General features: G+C 48.9%; 1 protein-coding gene across 2 annotated transcripts; it reads right to left on the reverse strand.

Moving 5' to 3' along the window:
* Positions 1-17: 17 nt before the first annotated feature.
* On the reverse strand, positions 18-15740 carry SLC25A38 (solute carrier family 25 member 38). 2 transcript variants are annotated; one of them, XM_038761059.1, is made up of 7 exons: positions 15574-15740; positions 9187-9308; positions 7744-7828; positions 7026-7205; positions 6086-6254; positions 4791-4957; positions 18-1023 (listed from the first exon to the last, which is right to left on the reverse strand). In XM_038761059.1, the coding sequence occupies exons 1-7, from the start codon at positions 15640-15642 to the stop codon at positions 901-903; spliced, it is 915 nt and encodes a 304-aa protein (XP_038616987.1). In that variant the 5' UTR covers positions 15643-15740; the 3' UTR covers positions 18-900. The 2 variants fall into 2 exon arrangements, with proteins under 2 accessions (XP_038616987.1, XP_038616997.1); XM_038761069.1 differs by lacking the exon at positions 15574-15740 and adding an exon at positions 11972-12013.
* Between the last annotated feature and the right edge of the window lie 4044 nt (positions 15741-19784).

Here is a 19784-nt window from a genome sequence, read left to right on the forward strand (position 1 = left end):
TCACTGATTGAGAATTTATAGCTTTGCCAAATGCATGGCCCAACAGGCGATCTTAGCTGCAGGTGAAAGAGAGTCTCTAAGACATTATACTGGGGCAAATGGGATAGGCAACCTTCAATATAATACGGATATGACTGATGATTCATGGGCCACATTCTGCAGAAAGCCAAGCGATCATAGCATTGCTTATTTCCCGTAACTCTAGTTCCTGTGGATGCTCTTGGTAAAATAGGCTGCAGGCCAAAGGTAGCACTGTGTTTTTCTGTAAACGCAACACAAGTCAACAACGTGGGAGACGATTAAAGTGTGGAAAGCTACCTGCTCAGAAGGGCTGAACCCCTTTAGCAACGGCTGTCCTGGGGGATCAGAAAAACCAAAAGCCACCACAAATGTGCCCTGAAATAGGCGAAAGGAAATTTCCCACTCCTCTAAAATTCTGTCTGTTGACAGAATATCAGGTCACCGCTCAAACAGGTGGCTGTAGCTAACCCCGTGATTTTTCTCCCAGCAACTGGCATATTGACGTCCAGTGTCTCAGTTTCTTGCTCAACAGGTTTGTCCTACGAGAGGACCCGACGCAAGTTCATGGCTAAAACAGAATTACCCCTCGGGGGTTTTACTGGACACCTGGATTCGCCAAGGCAAGTCCTGCGGGGTTACAGATCGCTCAGAATGCTTCCGATAGCAAAGAACACATTCACTGCTTTCCCGTTTCCGGGAAATAAAACATCTTTGCCTGGTCCCCTATATTAGAGTTCCCAACGTTCCTCCCTCATCCCCAATCCCCTCGTCGGACCGAGACACTGTCTGGTGGGGACAAGGTAGCGATGAGGCAACCAGCTGGGTCTCGCCATCTCGGGAGGGGTGGGAGGGAACGAACAGGTGGAGATCGTAAACCCTTCACCACTTCAGCCCCATTTTGGCCATCATCTCCTCATAGACTGTCCAGGCCATCGCCGCCATCAGAGTTCGGCGAAGGGCACGGGGCACGCCGCCGTGGAAAAAGCCGAGCAGCCCAAAGTCCTGCCAATGAAAGGAAGTCATAAAAACAGTGGAAAAAGAAAACCCTTTATAGGAATATCTTCTCTTGCAAAACTTGCCAGACAAAGAAGAGGCTCAAATTGCCCTAAAATGGGGGAATTGTGGTCCAGATACATAATAATTAGAATGCTTAAGCTTTGCAGCAGTTTGGGAAGAGCTCGGCTCCCAAACTCAGTCTCCTCTAGACCGTAAGTTCCTTGTGGGTAGGAAATGTCTACCACTCTGGTCTATTGTTATACTGTACTCTCCCAAGTGCTGGGTACAGTGCTGTGCACACAGAAGTGCTCAATAAATACGACTGATTATCTTGAGAAACAGCACTCATTTTATGCCAAGAAACCTTGTCATTAAGATGGAAAGAACCACGAGTGCCAGAATGGATCACAGCAATAGTCCGTCCAGTCCAATATTCTGTCTCCATCAAAGGATCCCTGAAGGACCCATGTGATGGTTATCTTTCTCAAGCTCCTCATACTTTGAGGATGGACCAACTAGGTTAACTTTGGCCTCCTAATAACCTGCCGTGAACCCCGCAACCCATCCGTGAATTTATTCAAACCCTTCTTAGACCTCAGAGTTTCTGAGACTTCCTGCAGTGGACAAATTCTACGTTCTTCACAGGCTGGGTGAAGAACTGTTCGTTGGAACTAGCGACCATCCAGCTTCCGGGGGTCTCTCCTTGCTCTGGTTGGGTGGAATTTGCTAAACAATTCCGCAGGCACCCTGTCCACATCCTTTTTTGCAAACTTCCATTATTTCTTCTCAACCTCTGCCTGTCTTTGTCATGTTCTGGTCTCAAAGCAGTTGCGGTCCGCTGATTATTTCAGCTGCCCTTCGCTGTATATACTCCTCAGATCAACTTGATTCCTTCGGAAGAGGTCTGTTCTGCTGCAAGGTGGGTGCTCGTGCCACCTACTAGCAGAACTAGCGGATTGCCCAGTCTAGGAATCCGACATCACCTCTGCCAATACATGAGCAGTCTAGGATTACCTGTTTCCTTTCAGGACAGGAGTCTGCCAGAGACCTGAGGCAAGGCCTCAGACTGTGAGCCCCACGTGGGACAACCTGATCACCTTGTAACCTCCCCCAGCGCTTAGAACAGTGCTTTGCACATAGTAAGTGCTTAATAAATGCCATTATTATTATTATTATTAAGGCCAGATTCCCCAAGAAGCTTACTGGCAGCCGGCTGATGCCCCCGCAAAAACCACTCACTGGGGAGCCCCCACTTGCAACATCCTTTTCTCCTCATTCTGCTTCCACCATGTTCAGTAGTCTCAGGCCTGGGTGACCTTGGAAATTTTGAAAATATAACTTGCCCTTCTCAACTGCAGTTTTTGAGTCTCCAAATGGTATTTGGATAGCGAAGCAGCGTGGCTCAGCGGACAGAGCACCGGCTTCGGAGTCAGAGGTCATGGGTTCAGATCCCGGCTCCGCCAATTGTTAGCTGTGTGGCTTTGGACAAGTCACTTCACTTCCCTGTGCCTCAGTTACCTCATCTGCAAAATGGGGATTAAGACTGTGAGCCCCCCGAGGGACAACCTGATCACCCTGTAACCTCCTCAGCGCTTGGAACACTGCTTTGCACATAGTAAGCGCTTAATAAATGTCATTATTATTATTATTATTATAAATTCAGTTACCTCATCTGTAAAATGGGGATTAAGACTGTGAGCCCCCCGAGGGACAACCTGATCACCTTGTAACCTCCCCAGCGCTTGGAACAGTTCTTTGCACATAGTAAGTGCTTAATAAATGCCGTTATTATTATTATTATTATTTAATGGTATTTTTTAAGTGCTTGCTTTGTGCCAGGTGCTGTTCAAAGTGCTGGGGTAGACACATGATAATCACATAGAGCTCACAGTCTAAGTTGGAAGGGGGAGATAGGTTTAATCCCCATTTGACAGGTGAGGTAACCGATCAACCAGTCGTATTTATTGAGCACTGACTGCGGGCAGAGCACTGTACTAAGTGCTCGGAAGAGTCCAACAATCCACAATGAGCTTACAATCCAGAGGGGGAGACAGGCATGAATGTAAATATAAATCACAGATATGATCCATTCGATATAATAAATTAGAGATACAATGCACAGAGAAGTTAAGTGACATGCCCCAGGTCATACAGCAGACAAGTGGCAGAGCTGAGACTGAGAACCCAGCTCCTCCGACTCTTCGGCCCATGCTGTTCCCTGTTCAGTGTATGGCATTTTGACTCTCTCAGTGATGATGATGATGATGATGGCATTTATTAAGCACTTACTCTGTGCAAAGCACTGTTCTAAGTGCTGGGGAAGCTACAAGGTGATCACGCTGTCCCATGGGGGGCTCACAGTCTTAATCCCCATTTTACTGATGAGGTAACTGAGGCCCAGAGAAGTTAAGTGACTTGCCCACAGTCACACAGCTGACAAGTGGCGAAGCCGGGATTTGAACCCATGACCTCTGATTCCAAAGCCCAGGATCTTTCCACTGAGCCACGCTGCTTCTCAGTGCATAGTTTTGGCCACTTTGGTAACAGTGCCTGACAGGGCCCGCTTGCTGAACCTGGGACGGCACTGAATTTTATGTGGTCCCGATTAAGTTCCCCGCTTCATTCTCATGAACAGCATTACAGTGATACAGTGAGGTGAAGCAGAGAAGCCTGGGTGGGTCCCACGATTAGAAGTAGCTTTTTTTGGTCTGCTGATTTCCACAGACCTTCTTGAATTTCACCCGGCACGACTGAAGCTGAGCAGTCCCCCACTTTTTGCTCCTAAGCCTGACCCCTGCGATCGGCGATGGAAATCTGTATAAAAACAAGAGGGCTTCGTGTGGAGGCTGGAGAGCTACGGGAGGGTTAAACTGGGGAGGTGGAGTGGAGCCAGAACGGTGTCCCTAGGGCGCGTGGCTCAGTGGAAAGAGTCCGGGCTTTGGAGTCAGAGGTTGTGGGTTCAAATCCCGGCTCTGCCAATTGTCAGTTGTGTGACTTTAGGCAAGTCACTTAACTTCTCTGTGCCTCAGTTCCCTCATCTGTAAATGAAGACTATGAGCCCCCGTGGGACAACTGATCACCTTGTATCCCCCCAGCGCTTAGAACAGTGCTTTGCACATAGTAAGCGCTTAACAAATACCATCATTATTATTATTATTATTATTTATAATTGTGAAAGTCCAGCTTACCAAGACCAGCACTGAACTAATGTCCTGTGGCTCTAAAGAGGGCAGACAAATGCAAGACTGGCCGGTATGCCCTTTCCTGGATTTTGCGGGGTGAAAGTCCTTGCGTGGAAATGAGTATTTCAACTCCTGGGGATTCAATTTTTAGGAGTCAGGGCTGCCCCTCAAGATAGGGCGGCTGAAATTTTCACTCAGATGCTTCGGGTGGCATCTCCCCCTCTGTGCCGTACGCAATCGGCACTGAGCCCCCAACCACAGATGAGGTGAACTGAGCAGGTAGTATAGGTGCCACTCAAGGGGAGGGTGCCTGTATATGGAGAGGCCCGAGAGATGGGGTGCTGGAAGCGAGTCAGTGGCTGCCGATCCACCTACCACACGAGCCTTCGATGGCTAAACAGCGGGGTGGATCCTGGAGATTCCTGATCCGGGCTTTTAAAAGAAGGATGTGGAATGGGCATCCCTGTAAGCTGAAGACCTGCCCCCCCCCACCCAGAAACAGTAAAAGCTGGCGTGGAGCTTTTCACTGGAGTGAGTCAGGCAGAGCGCACACCGGCTGAGCCTGGTCAATCACAACCGCCTCCGCCTTACCTTGAAGATGAGAGCAATCGCTTGGCCTAACCGCCGATACTTCACAGTCGACAGCTGCATGTGGGTCTTGATGACGTCCGCGGGTTGGGTTGCCACGGATGCCAGAACACCAGCGAAGATCCCACAAGCGAAGTTGGCTAAGGGCGTGACGGCTGGGTCCAACTGATCTGAAACAGACGCAGACAGACCGATACGGAAACTCTCTCCGAGCGTCAGGCCAGCCGCCGTTAAATAGGCCCAGCCTTTAATAATAATAATAATAATAATAATAATGATGGCATTTGTTAAGCGCTTACTACGTGCAGAGCACTGTTCTAAGCGCTGGGGGGGATACAAGGTGATCAAGTTGTCCCACGTGGGGCTCACAGTCTTAATCCCCATTTTACAGATGAGGGAACTGAGGCTCAGAGAAGTGAAGTGACTTGCCCAAGGTCACACAGCAGACATGTGGCGGAGCCGGGATTCGAACCCATGACCTCTGACTCCAAAGCCCGGGCTCTTTCCAATGAGCCACGCTGCTTTAGCCATGACACAACATTTACCCCTTCTGATATAAATGCAATTTGTTCAAGTCAGATCAGAAATGGTGCGGGGAGGGCATATAAAATGTCTTGATGTTTTATTTCCCACCCTGCGTAGCAGATCAACTATTTGAGAATGATTTGTTCCCAGAGGAGCTGCGAGGCTTAACAAGATCCAAACAGCCTCTCCGGGAGAGAGGCACTACAGAAATTTTAAGTGATCGTATCCTCACCGTCTCGAGTGACTTTTGGAATACTTTTTGTCGCCGACCGTGAGCTCCTTGAGGGCAGGGATTGTATCTACCAAATCTCTTGGACTGCACTCTCCGAAGCACAGTGCTCTGCACATAGTAAGCGCTCAATAAATACGATTGATGACTTAGTACAGTGCTCTGCACACAGTAAGTGCTCACTAAGTACCACAGACTGACTGACAGAAGAGCACTTCCCCAGCTAACATGAATACTGAGCTTCCCCAACACCATTACAAGATTAGACACGGGTGAGAGATGCGAGAAGGGACACTGCCGCCTGAAATGCACCCTACCACTCGTGCCCTCCAGGCCGATGGCTAATTTTATTCCCTCCTTCGCTTCCCCGACCTCAAACTTCTTAGCCATTCTTAGAGCTCCCTCAAAGCTGCAAGTGTCCGCTTACCCAAACGTTTCACCCTTGCTCTAACCCCACTCCTGAATCAAAACTAACAGCCCACCGAAATCGATAAGAGGAAACAGACCTTTCCCCTGGGTCAAACGTCCACGCCTTGAGCCTTACCGTGGGCTACGGCTTTCTTGGTTTGGTTGTAAAACATCAAGTAGATGCCAGAAAAAGGGGCATCTCGCAGGAGTGTTGCTGTCAGTCCACTGAACAGGCCCCGGTGCCCTTCTGTCCGGTAGATGCTCTTCAAGGCGCCGATCACGCTCTCGTAGCCAAACTTTCCGCTCTGCGGGATGCAGGCAAAACCAAGGTCACACGTCCCACCTTCTGGGTCTGTGTGGCTCACAACTCCACAAATACCTCACGCGTGGCGGTGACCCTTTCTCTAGTTTTGTTTTAAACTGGGTCCTACGACCGTGGGCCCCTCGTTGATACAGCAGTACGGCACGTACGGGTCAGGAAGCGCTTAGTTTCGGGTTTTTCTTCATCCGGTCTATCACCTGTGCCCTGCAGTCAACAATCCTGTCCTTTGGGAGGTTGAATATCAGCCCCTCAAGCTCTTCCGAGCTGGGGAGCTGGAGATCGGATCGGCATTAGAGAGCTTGGTCTGTTTAATATCAGCCCCTCAAGCTCGTCCGAGCTGGGGAGCTGGAGATCGGATCGGCATTAGAGAGCTTGGTCTGTTTAATATCAGCCCCTCAAGCTCTTCCGAGCTGGGGAGCTGGAGATCGGATCAGCATTAGAGATGTTGGTCTGTTTAATATCAGCCCCTCAAGCTCTTCCGAGCTGGGGAGCTGGAGATTAGAGATCTCGGTCTCCGAAGAGCCCTGCCCACTAAGCTTGGCTCATCACGCATAAAATGCTTTTAAAACACGATCCTCTATGAAGCATTTCCTAATTTTAATTGTTCCTCACACTAGTGAGCCAGTTGCGGAGCTAATGAAATCACGCTTACTTCACTTCTTTCCAATTTGCCCCACGGACGAAACGGCAAAACCCGTCAACTAGAGTTCGTGGAAGTCTCCGCTGTGGCCGGTCCGGAGGCCGCCAGACTCACCTCGTAGCGGGTTTTGACCACCGTGATGGGCAGCAGGCAGACCCCCGCGACGGCCCTGGAGCCGACCCCCAGCATGACAGACTCCAGGGCCGTGGGAGGCCGGCCGACCAGGAAGTGCTGCTTCATGGAGTAGAGGGTCCCGAAGTAGATCCCGACCCCGGGGACGCATCTCACTATGGACTGCGGAGAGAAGGAGAGGAAATGAGAGCCGGGTGCGGCGCAGGGGTCACCCGATTCACCCCGGACGCATACACTAGCTCTATTCGGGCGGCTCAGAATCTGGGATGTATATATGTTTGTACGTATTTATTACTCTATATATTTATTTATTTATTTTATTTGTACATTTCTATTTATTTTATTTTGTTAGTATGTTTGGTTTGTTCTCTGTCTCCCCCTTTTAGACTGTGAGCCCACTGCTGGGGAGGGACTGCCTCTAGATGTTGCCAATTTGTACTTCCCAAGCGCTTAGTACAGTGCTCTGCACATGGTAAGCGCTCAATAAATACGATTGATGACGATGATGATGATGAAACTGGGGGATAAGAGGCTTTCTCTCCTCATCTGGAGCCTAGAATGCCGAGAGAAAGAGTCTGGAAAAACAGACCCTATCTTGCTTCTCCGATTCAAAAGCTGGCAGCGGTCACTAATAACGGCTACAGCTTCTAAGCAATGCCAATACTCCCGATGGTAGGGGATAGATCTGAGGGTTGCTTACTGGAGAGATTCCCTTCCAAAGTCCCCACAGGCTTTCTGTGCGAACAACTCTAACGAACAGGGCGACCATTCCAACCCGTCCCGATCTGGAAGAGAAAAAGCGAGAGGGAGAAAATGAAATGCAACGTTTAGGTAGATTTCACCCTCCCTTCCTAAGCGTGACATCTTCTAGACTGTGAGCCCGCTGTTGGGTAGGGACCGGCTCTATATGTTGCCAACTTGGACTTCCCAAGCGCTTAGTACAGTGCTCTGCACACAGTGAGCCCTCCATAAATACGACTGGATGAATGAATTTCAGAGGCATCTATATAGCCAAGCACCAGCCCTTCCCTAAGACTGCCATTTGCGATAACACAATTATGCCTATAATAATAATAATAATAATGATGGCATTTATTAAGCAACAGAGTGTGGTGGCCTAAAGGTTTCTGTTCCACAATAAGCAAGAGTGTTGGATGCTGTTAAGAAATCATCAGACTTCTCCAGCCTCCCACCAGATTTTAATCTCCTCGAGGGCAAGGAATGTCTTTCACTCCTGTCATACTCTCCCAAATAATATATAATATTATAATTATTATAATATAAGGTTTCCGTTCCACAATAAACAAGAGTGTTGGATGCTGTTAAGGAATCATCAGACTTCTCCAGCCTCCCACCAGACTTTAATCTCCTCGAGGGCAAGGAATGTCTTTCACTCCTGTCATACTCTCCCAAATAATATATAATATTATAATTATTATAATATAAGGTTTCTGTTCCACAATAAACAAGAGTGTTGGATGCTGTGAAGAAATCATCAGACTTCTCCAGCCTCCCACCAGACTTTAATCTCCTCGAGGGCAAGGAATGTCTTTCACTCCTGTCATACTCTCCCAAATAATATATAATATAATATTATAATGATTATAATATAAGGTTTCCGTTCCACAATAAACAAGAGTGTTGGATGCTGTTAAGAAATCATCAGACTTCTCCAGCCTCCCACCAGACTTTAATCTCCTCGAGGGCAAGGAATGTCTTTCACTCCTGTCATACTCTCCCAAATAATATATAATATATGGCACTCTGCACACAGTAGGGGCCCAATAAATGCCAGCGACTGCCACAATTCACTGGACGTGAAGATTTCCGTTCCAGAAGTAATGATAAAGAAAACCCAAGACGGATTGGGGTAAATTAAATATTACCAGGGCGGATTCAAGCTACCGTAACGCCCAGGGACAGGAGAGGAGCTGATCGTCAGTGTGATTAGTTTCTCCTTAACCTTCATTCAGAACTGTGAGCCCACTGTTGCCAACTTGTACTTCCCAAGCGCTTAGTCCAGTGCTCTGCACACAGTCAGCGTTCGATAAATACGACTGATTGATTGATTGATTGTGAATGAAGCAAGCAGGAGGTAGAGACGGAGAATGTGACAGGCGGATGGCAGCTGTTGAGTACCTACCCATGGGCAGAAGGCTGGAGGGTCTGCAGTCGGGTTTTAAGGAGGTCCAGTGGCTGAAAGAGGAGAGTGGAGCAAGTCCCACTGATGGAACCACACACAAAGGCCTTTATTGCTGGATGGAACTGAAATACGATTGCATTTTGAAATGAATTTGGCATCCTGATGGGGCTCCGGTCAAATCCTGCTGAGAGCTCACCTCCTCCAGGAGGCCTTCCCAGACTGAGCCCCTTCTTTCCTCTCCCCCTCGTCCCCCTCTCCATCCCCACGTCTTACCTCCTTCCCTTCCCCACAGCACCTGTATATATGTATATATGGTTGTACATATTTATTACTCTATTTATTTATTTATTTTACTTGTACATTTCTATCCTACTTATTTCATTTTGTTGGTATGTTTGGTTCTGTTCTCTGTCTCCCCCTTTTAGACTGTGAGCCCACTGTTGGGTAGGGACTGTCTCTATGTGATGCCAATTTGTACTTCCCAAGCGCTTAGTACAGTGCTCTGCACATAGTAAGCGCTCAATAAATACGATTGATTGATTGATTGATTGATAAATCCCTCTACAGTTAACCCGGTAATTCACTGACCCTCTGGGGATCGGTTTTGTTTGATCCCATTCCTGTTTTGGGAGACCAGAGGCAGGACGGGGGAAATCGGCTTGAAATTGGGGTCCCGCCGGGTTGGCGGGGTCCTGGGGGGCTCCTGGTGACTGGAGCGGGGGGCACGAAGGGGAAGGCGGGCGGTGGGGGTCGGGGCATCTGCCCGCCAGCGCTTAGTACAGTGCTCTGCACACAGTAAGCGCTCAATAAATACGATTGATGATGATGATGATGATTAACCCTAGGGAGAGAGGCCAGGGCACCCCGGGGACAGAGGGCAGGACCATCTCCGAGGATGCTCTAGACTGGAAGCTCGTTTGGGGCAGGGAACGTGTTGGCTAATGCCCTGCTCCTCTCCTAATAATAATAATAATAATGACGGTATTTGTTAAGCGCTTACTATGTGCCAAGCACTGTTCTAAGAACTGGGGGAGAATACAAGATAATCAGGTTGTCCCTCATGGGGCTCACAGTCTTAATCCCCACTTTAAAGGTGAGGTAACTGAGGCCCAGAGAACAATAATAATAATAACAACGATGGCCTTTCTTAAACTGCTCTAAGCGCTGGGGGGATACAAGGTAATCAGGTTGTCCCACGTGAGCCTCCCGTGGGACAACCTTGTAGCCTCCCCAGTGCTTTGCACATAGTAAGCACTTAATAAATGCCATAATTAATTAATTAACAGTGCTTGGCACATAGTAAGCGCTTAATAAATGTCATCATTAACGGAGAAGCGGCGTGGCTCAGTGGAAAGAGCCCGGGCTTTGGAGTCAGAGGTCAGGGGTTCAAATCCCGGCTCCGCCAACTGTCAGCTGCGTGACTTTGGGCAAGTCACTTGACTTCTCTGGGCAAGTCACTTGACTTCTCTGGGCCTCAGTTCCCTCCTCTGTAAAATGGGGATGAAGACTGTGAGCCCCATGTGGGACAACCTGATCACCTTGTAGACTCCCCAGCGCTTAGAACGGTGCTTTGCACATAGTAAGCGCTTAATAAATGCCATAATTAATTAATTAACAGTGCTTGGCACATAGTAAGCGCTTAATAAATGTCATCATTAACGGAGAAGTGGCGTGGCTCAGTGGAAAGAGCCCGGGCTTTGGAGTCAGAGGTCAGGGGTTCAAATCCCGGCTCCGCCAACTGTCAGCTGCGTGACTTTGGGCAAGTCACTTGACTTCTCTGGGCAAGTCACTTGACTTCTCTGGGCCTCAGTTCCCTCATCTGTAAAATGGGGATGAAGACTGTGAGCCCCATGTGGGACAACCTGATCACCTTGTAGACTCCCCAGCGCTTAGAACGGTGCTTTGCACATAGTAAGCGCTTAATAAATGCCATAATTAATTAATTAACAGTGCTTGGCACATAGTAAGCGCTTAATAAATGTCATCATTAACGGAGAAGTGGCGTGGCTCAGTGGAAAGAGCCCAGGCTTTGAAGTCAGAGGTCAGGGGTTCAAATCCCGGCTCCGCCAACTGTCAGCTGCGTGACTTTGGGCAAGTCACTTGACTTCTCTGGGCAAGTCACTTGACTTCTCTGGGCCTCAGTTCCCTCCTCTGTAAAATGGGGATGAAGACTGTGAGCCCCATGTGGGACAACCTGATCACCTTGTAGCCTCCCCAGCGCTTAGAACGGTGCTTTGCACATAGTAAGCGCTTAATAAATGTCATCATTAATTAATTAATAGTGCTTGGCACATAGTAAGCGCTTAATAAATGTCATCATTAACGGAGAAGCGGCGTGGCTCAGTGGAAGGAGCCCGGGCTTTGGAGTCAGAGGTCAGGGGTTCAAATCCCGGCTCCGCCAACTGTCAGCTGTGTGACTTTGGGCAAGTCACTTGACTTCTCTGGGCCTCAGTTCCCTCATCTGTAAAATGGGGATGAAGACTGGGAGGCCCCATGTGGGACAACCTGATCACCTTGTAACCTCCACAGCGCTTAAAACAGTGCTTTGCACAGAGTAGGCGCTTAATAAATGTTGTTATTATTATTATTATTATTATCATTATCATTATTATTATTATTTTTCGAACCCATGACCTCTGACTCCCAAGCCGGGGCTCTTTCCACTGGGCCCCGCTGCTTCTCTGGGTCCGGGAAAGTGCTGTGCACCTAAGAGGCGTTCAATAAATAGCAGTGACTGATGGGGCCGCCCGCCAGGGGCCGCCGCCAGGGGTCGCCCTCGACCCACCCCGGGTAACGGCTCTGCTAGGACCATGGCGCCGGGGGGCGGAGCAGAAAGCCGGCAGGCCCCGCCCACGCCTCCAGGACGGCCAATCAGGAGGCAGCCGGCTGCCGCCGCGGCCAATCAGGAGGCAGCCGGTCGCCGCCGAGGCCAATCAGGAGGCAGACGGCCGACCGCCGCCGCGGCCAATCAGGAGGCAGACGGCCGGCCGCCGCCGCGGCCAATCAGGAGGCAGCCAGCCGGCCGGCCGCCGCCGCCGCGACCAATTAGGAGGCAGCCGGCCGGTCGCCGCCGCGACCAATCAGGAGGTAGCCGGCCGCCGCCGCGGCCAATCAGAAGGTAGCCGGCCGCCGCCGCGGCCAATCAGGATGCAGCCGGCCGGCCGCCGCCGCCGCGGCCAATCAGGAGGCAGGGCGGTCGTTAAGGGGGGCGCTCGGGAGGCGCGCCCGACCCGGGAGAGGCCTACATTGAACGACAACAATAATAATAATAACGATAATAACTGTAGCATTTAATAATAATAATAATAATGTTGGCATTTGTTAAACGCTTACTATGTGCAAAGCACTGTTCTAAGCGCTGGGGGTGGATACAAGGTCATCAGGTTGTCCCACGTGGGGCTCACAGTCTTAATCCCCATTTTACAGAGGAGGGAACTGAGGCTCAGAGAAGTGAAGTGACTTGCCCAAGGTCACACAGCAGACATGTGGCGGAGCCAGGATTCGAACCCACGACCTCTGACTCCAAAGTCCGTGCTCTTTCCACTGAGCCACGCTGCTTCTCAGGATGAGGATGAGGCCCATCCCCCCGATGAGGCTGTATCCCCACCCCCCACCCCCGTCCCTGGCGCTCAGAGCAGTGCTGGGCACATAGTAAGCGCTTCCCAAATACTATGATTATGATGATGCTGATGCTGATTCTGTGCGTGGGCCTCAGTGCCCTCATCTGGAAAATGGGGATGAGGCTGTGTCCCCAGGTACCCGGCGCTCAGAGCAGTGCTGGGCACATAGTAAGCACTTCCCAAATACTATGATGCTGTTGATTCTCTGGGTGGGCCTCAGTGCCCTCATCTGGAAAACGGGGATGAGGACCGTCCCCCCTTGATGAGGCTGCATCCCCGGCGCTCAGATAGGTGCTGGGCACATATAGTAAGCGCTTCCCAAATACTATGATGATGATGATGCTGCTGCTGTTTCTCTGGGTGGGCCTCAGTGCCCTCATCTGGAAAATGGGGATGAAGACCGTCCCCCTTGATGAGGCTGCATCCCCCCGGTCCCCGGTGCTGGGCACATAGTAAGCGCTTCCCAAATACTATGATTATGATGATGATGATTCTCTGGCCTCATCTGGAAAACGGGGATGAGGCCCGTCCCCCAGATGACCCTGTATATATGTCTGTACATACTTATTACTCTATTTATTTATTTATTTTACTTGTACATATCTATTCTATTTATTTTATCTTGTTAGTATGTTTGGTTTTGTTCTCTGTCTCCCCCTTCTAGACTGTGAGCCCACTGTTGGGTAGGGACTGTCTCTCTTTGTTGCCAACTTGGGCTTCCCAAGTGCTTAGTACAGTGCTCTGCACACAGAAAGCGCTCAATAAATATGATTGATTGATTGATTGATTGATGAGGCTGCATCCCCGGCGCTCAGAGCGGTGCTGGGCACATATAGTAAGCGCTTCCCAAATACCATGATGATGATGCTGCTGCTGCTGATTCTCTGGGTGGGCCTCAGTGCCCTCATCTGGGAAAGGGGGATGAAGACAGTCCCCCCTTGATGAGGCTGTATCCCCGGTGCTCAGAGCGGTGCTGGGGACATATAGTAAGCGCTTCCCAAATACCATGATTATGATGCTGCTGCTGCTGCTGATTCTCTGGGTGGGCCTCAGTGCCCTCATCTGGAAAACGGGGATGAGGACCGTCCCCCCAGATGAGGCTGCATCCCCGGCGCTCAGAGCGGTGCTGGGCACATATAGTAAGCGCTTCCCAAATACCATGATTATGCTGCTGCTGCTGCTGCTGCTGATTCTCTGGGTGGGCCTCAGTGCCCTCATCTGGGAAACGGGGATGAAGAGCGTCCCCCTTGATGAGGCTGTATCCCCCCCGCCCCCCGGTCCCCGGTGCTGGGCACATAGTAAGCGCTTCCCAAATACTATGATTATGATGATGATGATGATTCTCTGGCCTCATCTGGAAAACGGGGATGAGGACCGTCCCCCCTGACGAGGCTGCATCCCCGGCGCTCAGAGCAGTGCTGGGCACATATAGTAAGCGCTTCCCAAATACTATGATGCTGCTGCTGCTGATTCTCTGGGTGGGCCTCAGTGCCCTCATCTGGAAAATGGGGATGAAGACCGTCCCCCCGGATGAGGCTGCATCCCCGGCGCTCAGAGCGGTGTTGGGCACATATAGTAAGCGCTTCCCAAATACCATGATTATGATGCTGCTGCTGCTGATTCTCTGGGTGGGCCTCAGTGCTCTCATCTGGGAAAGGGGGATGAAGACCGTCCCCCTTGATGAGGCTGTATCCCCCCGCCCCCCGGTCCCCGGTGCTGGGCACATAGTAAGCGCTTCCCAAATACTATGATTATGATGATGATGATTCTCTGGCCTCATCTGGAAAACGGGGATGAGGACCGTCCCCCCTGACGAGGCTGCATCCCCGGTGCTCAGAGCAGTGCTGGGCACATATAGTAAGCGCTTCCCAAATACTATGATGATGCTGCTGCTGATTCTCTGAGTGGGCCTCAGTGCCCTCATCTGGAAAATGGGGATGAAGACAGTCCCCCCGGATGAGGCTGCATCCCCGGCACTTAGAGCGGTGCTGGGCACATATAGTAAGCGCTTCCCAAATACCACGATTATGATGCTGCTGCTGCTGATTCTCTGGGCGGGCCTCAGTGCCCTCATCTGGAAAACGGGGATGAAGACAGTCCCCCTTGATGAGGCTGTCTCCCCCCGCCCCCGGGTCTCCGGTGCTGGGCACATAGTAAGCGCTTCCCAAATACTATGATTATGATGATGACGATTCTCTGGCCTCATCTGGAAAACGGGGATGAGGACCGTCCTCCCTGATGAGGCTGCATCCCCGGCGCTCAGAGCGGTGCTGGGCACATATAGTAAGCGCTTCCCAACTACCATGATTATGATGATGCTGCTACTGATTCTCTGGGTGGGCCTCAGTGCCCTCATCTGGAAAACGGGGATGAAGAGCATCCCCCCTTGATGAGGCTGTATCCCCGGCGCTCAGAGCGGTGCTGGGCACATATAGTAAGCGCTTCCCAAATACCATGATGCTGCTGCTGCTGCTGCTGATTCTCTGGGTGGGCCTCAGTGCCCTCATCTGGGAAAGGGGGATGAAGACCGTCCCCCTTCATGAGGCTGTATCCCCCTGCCCCCCGGTCCCCAGTGCTGGGCACATAGTAAGCGCTTCCCAAATACCATGATCATGATGCTGCTGCTGCTGATTCTCTGGGTGGGCCTCAGTGCCCTCACCTGGGAAAGGGGGATGAGGCTGTATCCCCACCCCACCCCCTTGGTCCCCGTCGCTCAGAGCGGTGCCGGGCACCTAGTAGACGCCTCCCCAAGGGGTCGGGTGCTCACCCTGTGCGTTGCGGCCTGCTCCGCGGCCTCGGGGCGGGCCAGCAGCGGGGGCCGCCGCTTGGGGATCATGGGCCCGCGCTCCTCCGCTCCCGGCCTTCCTGCTCCCGGGGGGGGAAGGAAGGAAGGAGAAAGGGAAAAAGGGAAAAAGGGGGAAGGGGAAAGGGAAAGAGGGAAAGGGAAAAAGGGGGAAAGGGAAAGGCCCCCGGAGGGCCCGGCCCCCAGGCCCCGCCCCGGGCCCCGCCCCGCCCTTCACCGCAACCACACTCACAACAACAACAACAGCAACAACAACAACAACCATCATCACAACGACACTCACAACAACAACAACAGCAACCACAACCACCACCAGCATCACCCCACTGCTCAACCGCTTCTTACTACGGGCCCAGCACTGCTCTAACCGCTGGGCTCATACTCATAATAGTAATAATAATGGTTGCTAATTATTACTGTTATTCCGAATGATAGTCATAATAATCGTAACGGTATTGGTTAAGCGCTTACTATGTGCCCAGCCCTGTTCTAACCGCCGGGCTCATCATCATCATCATCATCATCATCATAATGGCATTGGTTAAGCGCTTACTATGTGCCCAGCCCTGTTCTAACCGCTGGGCTCATAATAATAATAATAATAATAATAATGGTATTGGTTAAGTGCTTACTATGTGCCCAGCCCTGTTCTAACCAATGGGCTCATAATAATAATAATAATAATAATAATAATAATAATAATAATAATAATAATAGTATTGGTTAAGCGCTTACCATGTGCCGAGCCCTGTTCTAACCGCTGGGCTCATAATAATAATTAATAATAATAATAATAATAGTGCTGCTTAAGTGCTTACTATGTGCCGAGCCCTGTTCTAACCGCTGGGCTCATAATAATAATAATAATGGTACTGCTTAAGTGCTTACTATGTGCCGAGCCCTGTTCTAACCGCTGGGCTCATAATAATAATAATAATAATAATGGTACTGCTTAAGTGCTTACTATGTGCCGAGCCCTGTTCTAACCGCTGGGCTCATAATAACAATAATTAATAATAATAATAATAATAGTGCTGCTTCAGTGCTTACTATGTGGCGAGCCCTGTTCTAACCGCTGGGCTCATAATAACAATAATTAATAATAATAATAATAGTGCTGCTTAAGCGCTTACTATGTGCCGAGCCCTGTTCTAACCGCTGGGCTCATAATAATAATAATAATGGTACTGCTTAAGCGCTTACTATGTGCCGAGCCCTGTTCTAACCGCTGGGCTCATAATAATAATAATAATAATGATGGTACTGCTTAAGCGCTTACTATGTGCCGAGCCCTGTTCTAACCGCTGGGCTCATAATAATAATAATTAATAATAATAATAATGGTACTGCTTAAGTGCTTACTATGTGCCGAGCCCTGTTCTAACCGCTGGGCTCATAATAATAATAATAATGGTACTGCTTAAGTGCTTACTATGTGCCGAGCCCTGTTCTAACCGCTGGGCTCATAATAATAATAATTAATAATAATAATAATAATAGTGCTGCTTAAGTGCTTACTATGTGCCGAGCCCTGTTCTAACCGCTGGGCTCATAATAATAATAATAATAACAATAATAATAATAATAATAATACTGCTTAAGTGCTTACCATGTGCCGAGCCCTGTTCTAACCGCTGGGCTCATAATAATAATAATAATAACAATAATAATAATAATAATAATAGTACTGCTCAAGTGCTTACTATGTGCCGAGCCCTGTTCTAACCGATGGGCTCATAATAATAATAATAATAATAATAATAATAATGGTATTGGTTAAGCGCTTACTATGTGCCAAGCCCTGCTCCAATAATAACAATAATAATAATAATAATAGTACCGGTTAAGCGCTTACTATGTGCCGAGCCCCGTTGTAAACGCTGGGCTCATAATAATGATAATAATAATAATAATAATAATAATAATAATAATAATAGTATTGGTTAAGCACTTACTATGTGCCGAGCCCTGTTCTAACCGCTGGGCACATCATCATCATCATCATCATCATCATTATCATCATCATCATCATCATGGTACTGGTTGAGCGCTTACTATGTGCCCAGCCCTGTTCTAACTGCTGGGCTAATAATAATAATAATAATAATAATAATAATAATAATAATACTGGTTAAGCACTTACTATGTGCCGAGCCCTGTTCTAACTGCTGGGCTAATAATAATAATAATAATAATAATAATAATAATAATAATAATAATAATAATAACGATGGCATTTATTAAGCGCTTACTATGTGCAAAGCACTGTAATAAGTGCTGGGCATTGGTTAAGCACTTACTATGTGCTGAGCCCTGTTCTAACCGCTGGCCTCATCATCATCATCATCATAACGGTATTGGCTAAGTGCTTACTATGTGCCCAGCCCTGTCCTAACCGCTGGGCTCATAATAATAATCATCACGGTACTGGTTAAGCGCTTACTATGTGCTGAGCCCTGTTCTAATCGCTGGGATCATCATCATCATCATCATCATCATCATCATCATCATGGTATTGGTTAAGCGCTTACTATGTGCCCAGCCCTGTTCTAGACGCTGGGCTCATCATCATCATCATCATAATGATAATAATAATGGCATTGGTTAAGCGCTTACTATGTGCCGAGCCCTGTTCTAGCCACTTAGTACAGGGCTCCGCACACAGTAGGCGCTCAATAAGTACGAATGAATGAATGAATGACTGTTGGGTAGGGACCATCTCTATATGTTGCCAACTTGTCCTTCCCAAGCGCTTAGTACAGTGCCCTGCACACAGTAAGCGCTCAATAAATACGACTGAATGAATGAATGAATGTTGGGTAGGGACCGTCTCTCTATGTTGCCAACTTGTCCTTCCCAAGCGCTTAGTCCAGTGCTCTGCACACAGTAAGCGCTCAATAAATACGATTGAATGAATGAATGACTGTTGGGTAGGGACCGTTTCTATATGTTGCCAACTTGTCCTTCCCAGGCGCTTATTACAGTGCTCCGCACGCAGTAAGCGCTCAATAAATACGACTGAATGAACAATAATAATAATAATAATAATAATAATAATGGCATTTATTAAGCGCTTACTATGTGCAAGGCACTGTTCTAAGCGCTGGGGAGGTGACAAGGTGATCAGGTTGTCCCACGGGGGGGCTCACAGTCTTCATCCCCATTTTACAGATGAATGACTGTTGGGTAGGGACTGTCTCTATATCAATCAGTCAATCAGTCGTATTTATTGAGCGCTTACTGTGTGCAGAGCACTGGACTAAGCGCTTGGGAAGTCCAAGTTGGCAACATCTAGAGACGGTCCCTACCCAACAGTGGGCTCACAGTCTAAAAGGGGGGAGACGGACAACAAAACCAAGCATACTAACAAAATAAAATAAATAGAATAGATATGTACAAGTAAAATAAATAATAAATACAGTAATAAATATGTACAAACATATATACATATATACAGGTGCAGTGGGGAAGGGAAGGAGGTAAGCACTGTTCTAAGCGCTGGGGAGGCTACAAGGTGATCAGGTTGTCCCACGGGGGGCTCACAGTCTTCATCCCCATTTTACAGATGAGGGAACTGAGTAGGGACCGTTTCTATACGTTGCCAACTTGTCCTTCCCAAGCGCTTAGTACAGTGCCCTGCACACAGTAAGCGCTCAATAAACACGATTGACTGACCTGTATATATGTATATATGTATATATATATACATATATATACATATATCTGTACATATATACATACATATATATACATATATACATATATATGTATATACATATATACATATATATATATATATTAGAGAAGCAGCGTGGCTCAGTGGAAAGAGCCCGGGCTTTGGAGTCAGAGGTCATAGGTTCAAATCCCGGCTCCACCACTTGTCAGCTGTGTGACTTTGGGCAAGTCACTTAGCTTCTCTGGGCCTCAGTTCCCTCAACTGTAAAATGGGGATAAAGCCTGTGAGCCCCCCGTGGGACAGCCTGATCACCTTGTAACCTCCCCAGCGCTTAGAACAATGCTTGGCACACAGTAAGCGCTTAATAAATGCTATCATTATAGGAGAAGCAGCGTGGCTCAGTGGAAAAGAGCCCGGGCTTTGGAGTCAAAGGTTGTGGGTTCAAATCCCGGCTCCGCCACTTGTCAGCTGTGTGACTTTGGGCAAGTCACTTCGCTTC

The sequence above is a fragment of the Tachyglossus aculeatus genome, chromosome 2 (genome assembly GCF_015852505.1).
Source record: "Tachyglossus aculeatus isolate mTacAcu1 chromosome 2, mTacAcu1.pri, whole genome shotgun sequence".
NCBI classification, from domain to species: Eukaryota; Metazoa; Chordata; class Mammalia; order Monotremata; family Tachyglossidae; genus Tachyglossus; species Tachyglossus aculeatus.

Coding starts and splice junctions, on each gene's coding strand:
- SLC25A38 (XM_038761059.1), bottom strand. CDS start 15,642: ATGATCCCCAAGCGGCGGCCCCCGCTGCTGGCCCGCCCCGAGGCCGCG. Junction 9,309..15,573: donor AGCAGGCCGCAACGCACAGG/GTGAGCACCCGA, acceptor ATCGTATTTCAG/TTCCATCCAGCAATAAAGGC. Junction 7,206..7,743: donor TTTGGAAGGGAATCTCTCCA/GTAAGCAACCCT, acceptor TTCTCTCCGCAG/TCCATAGTGAGATGCGTCCC.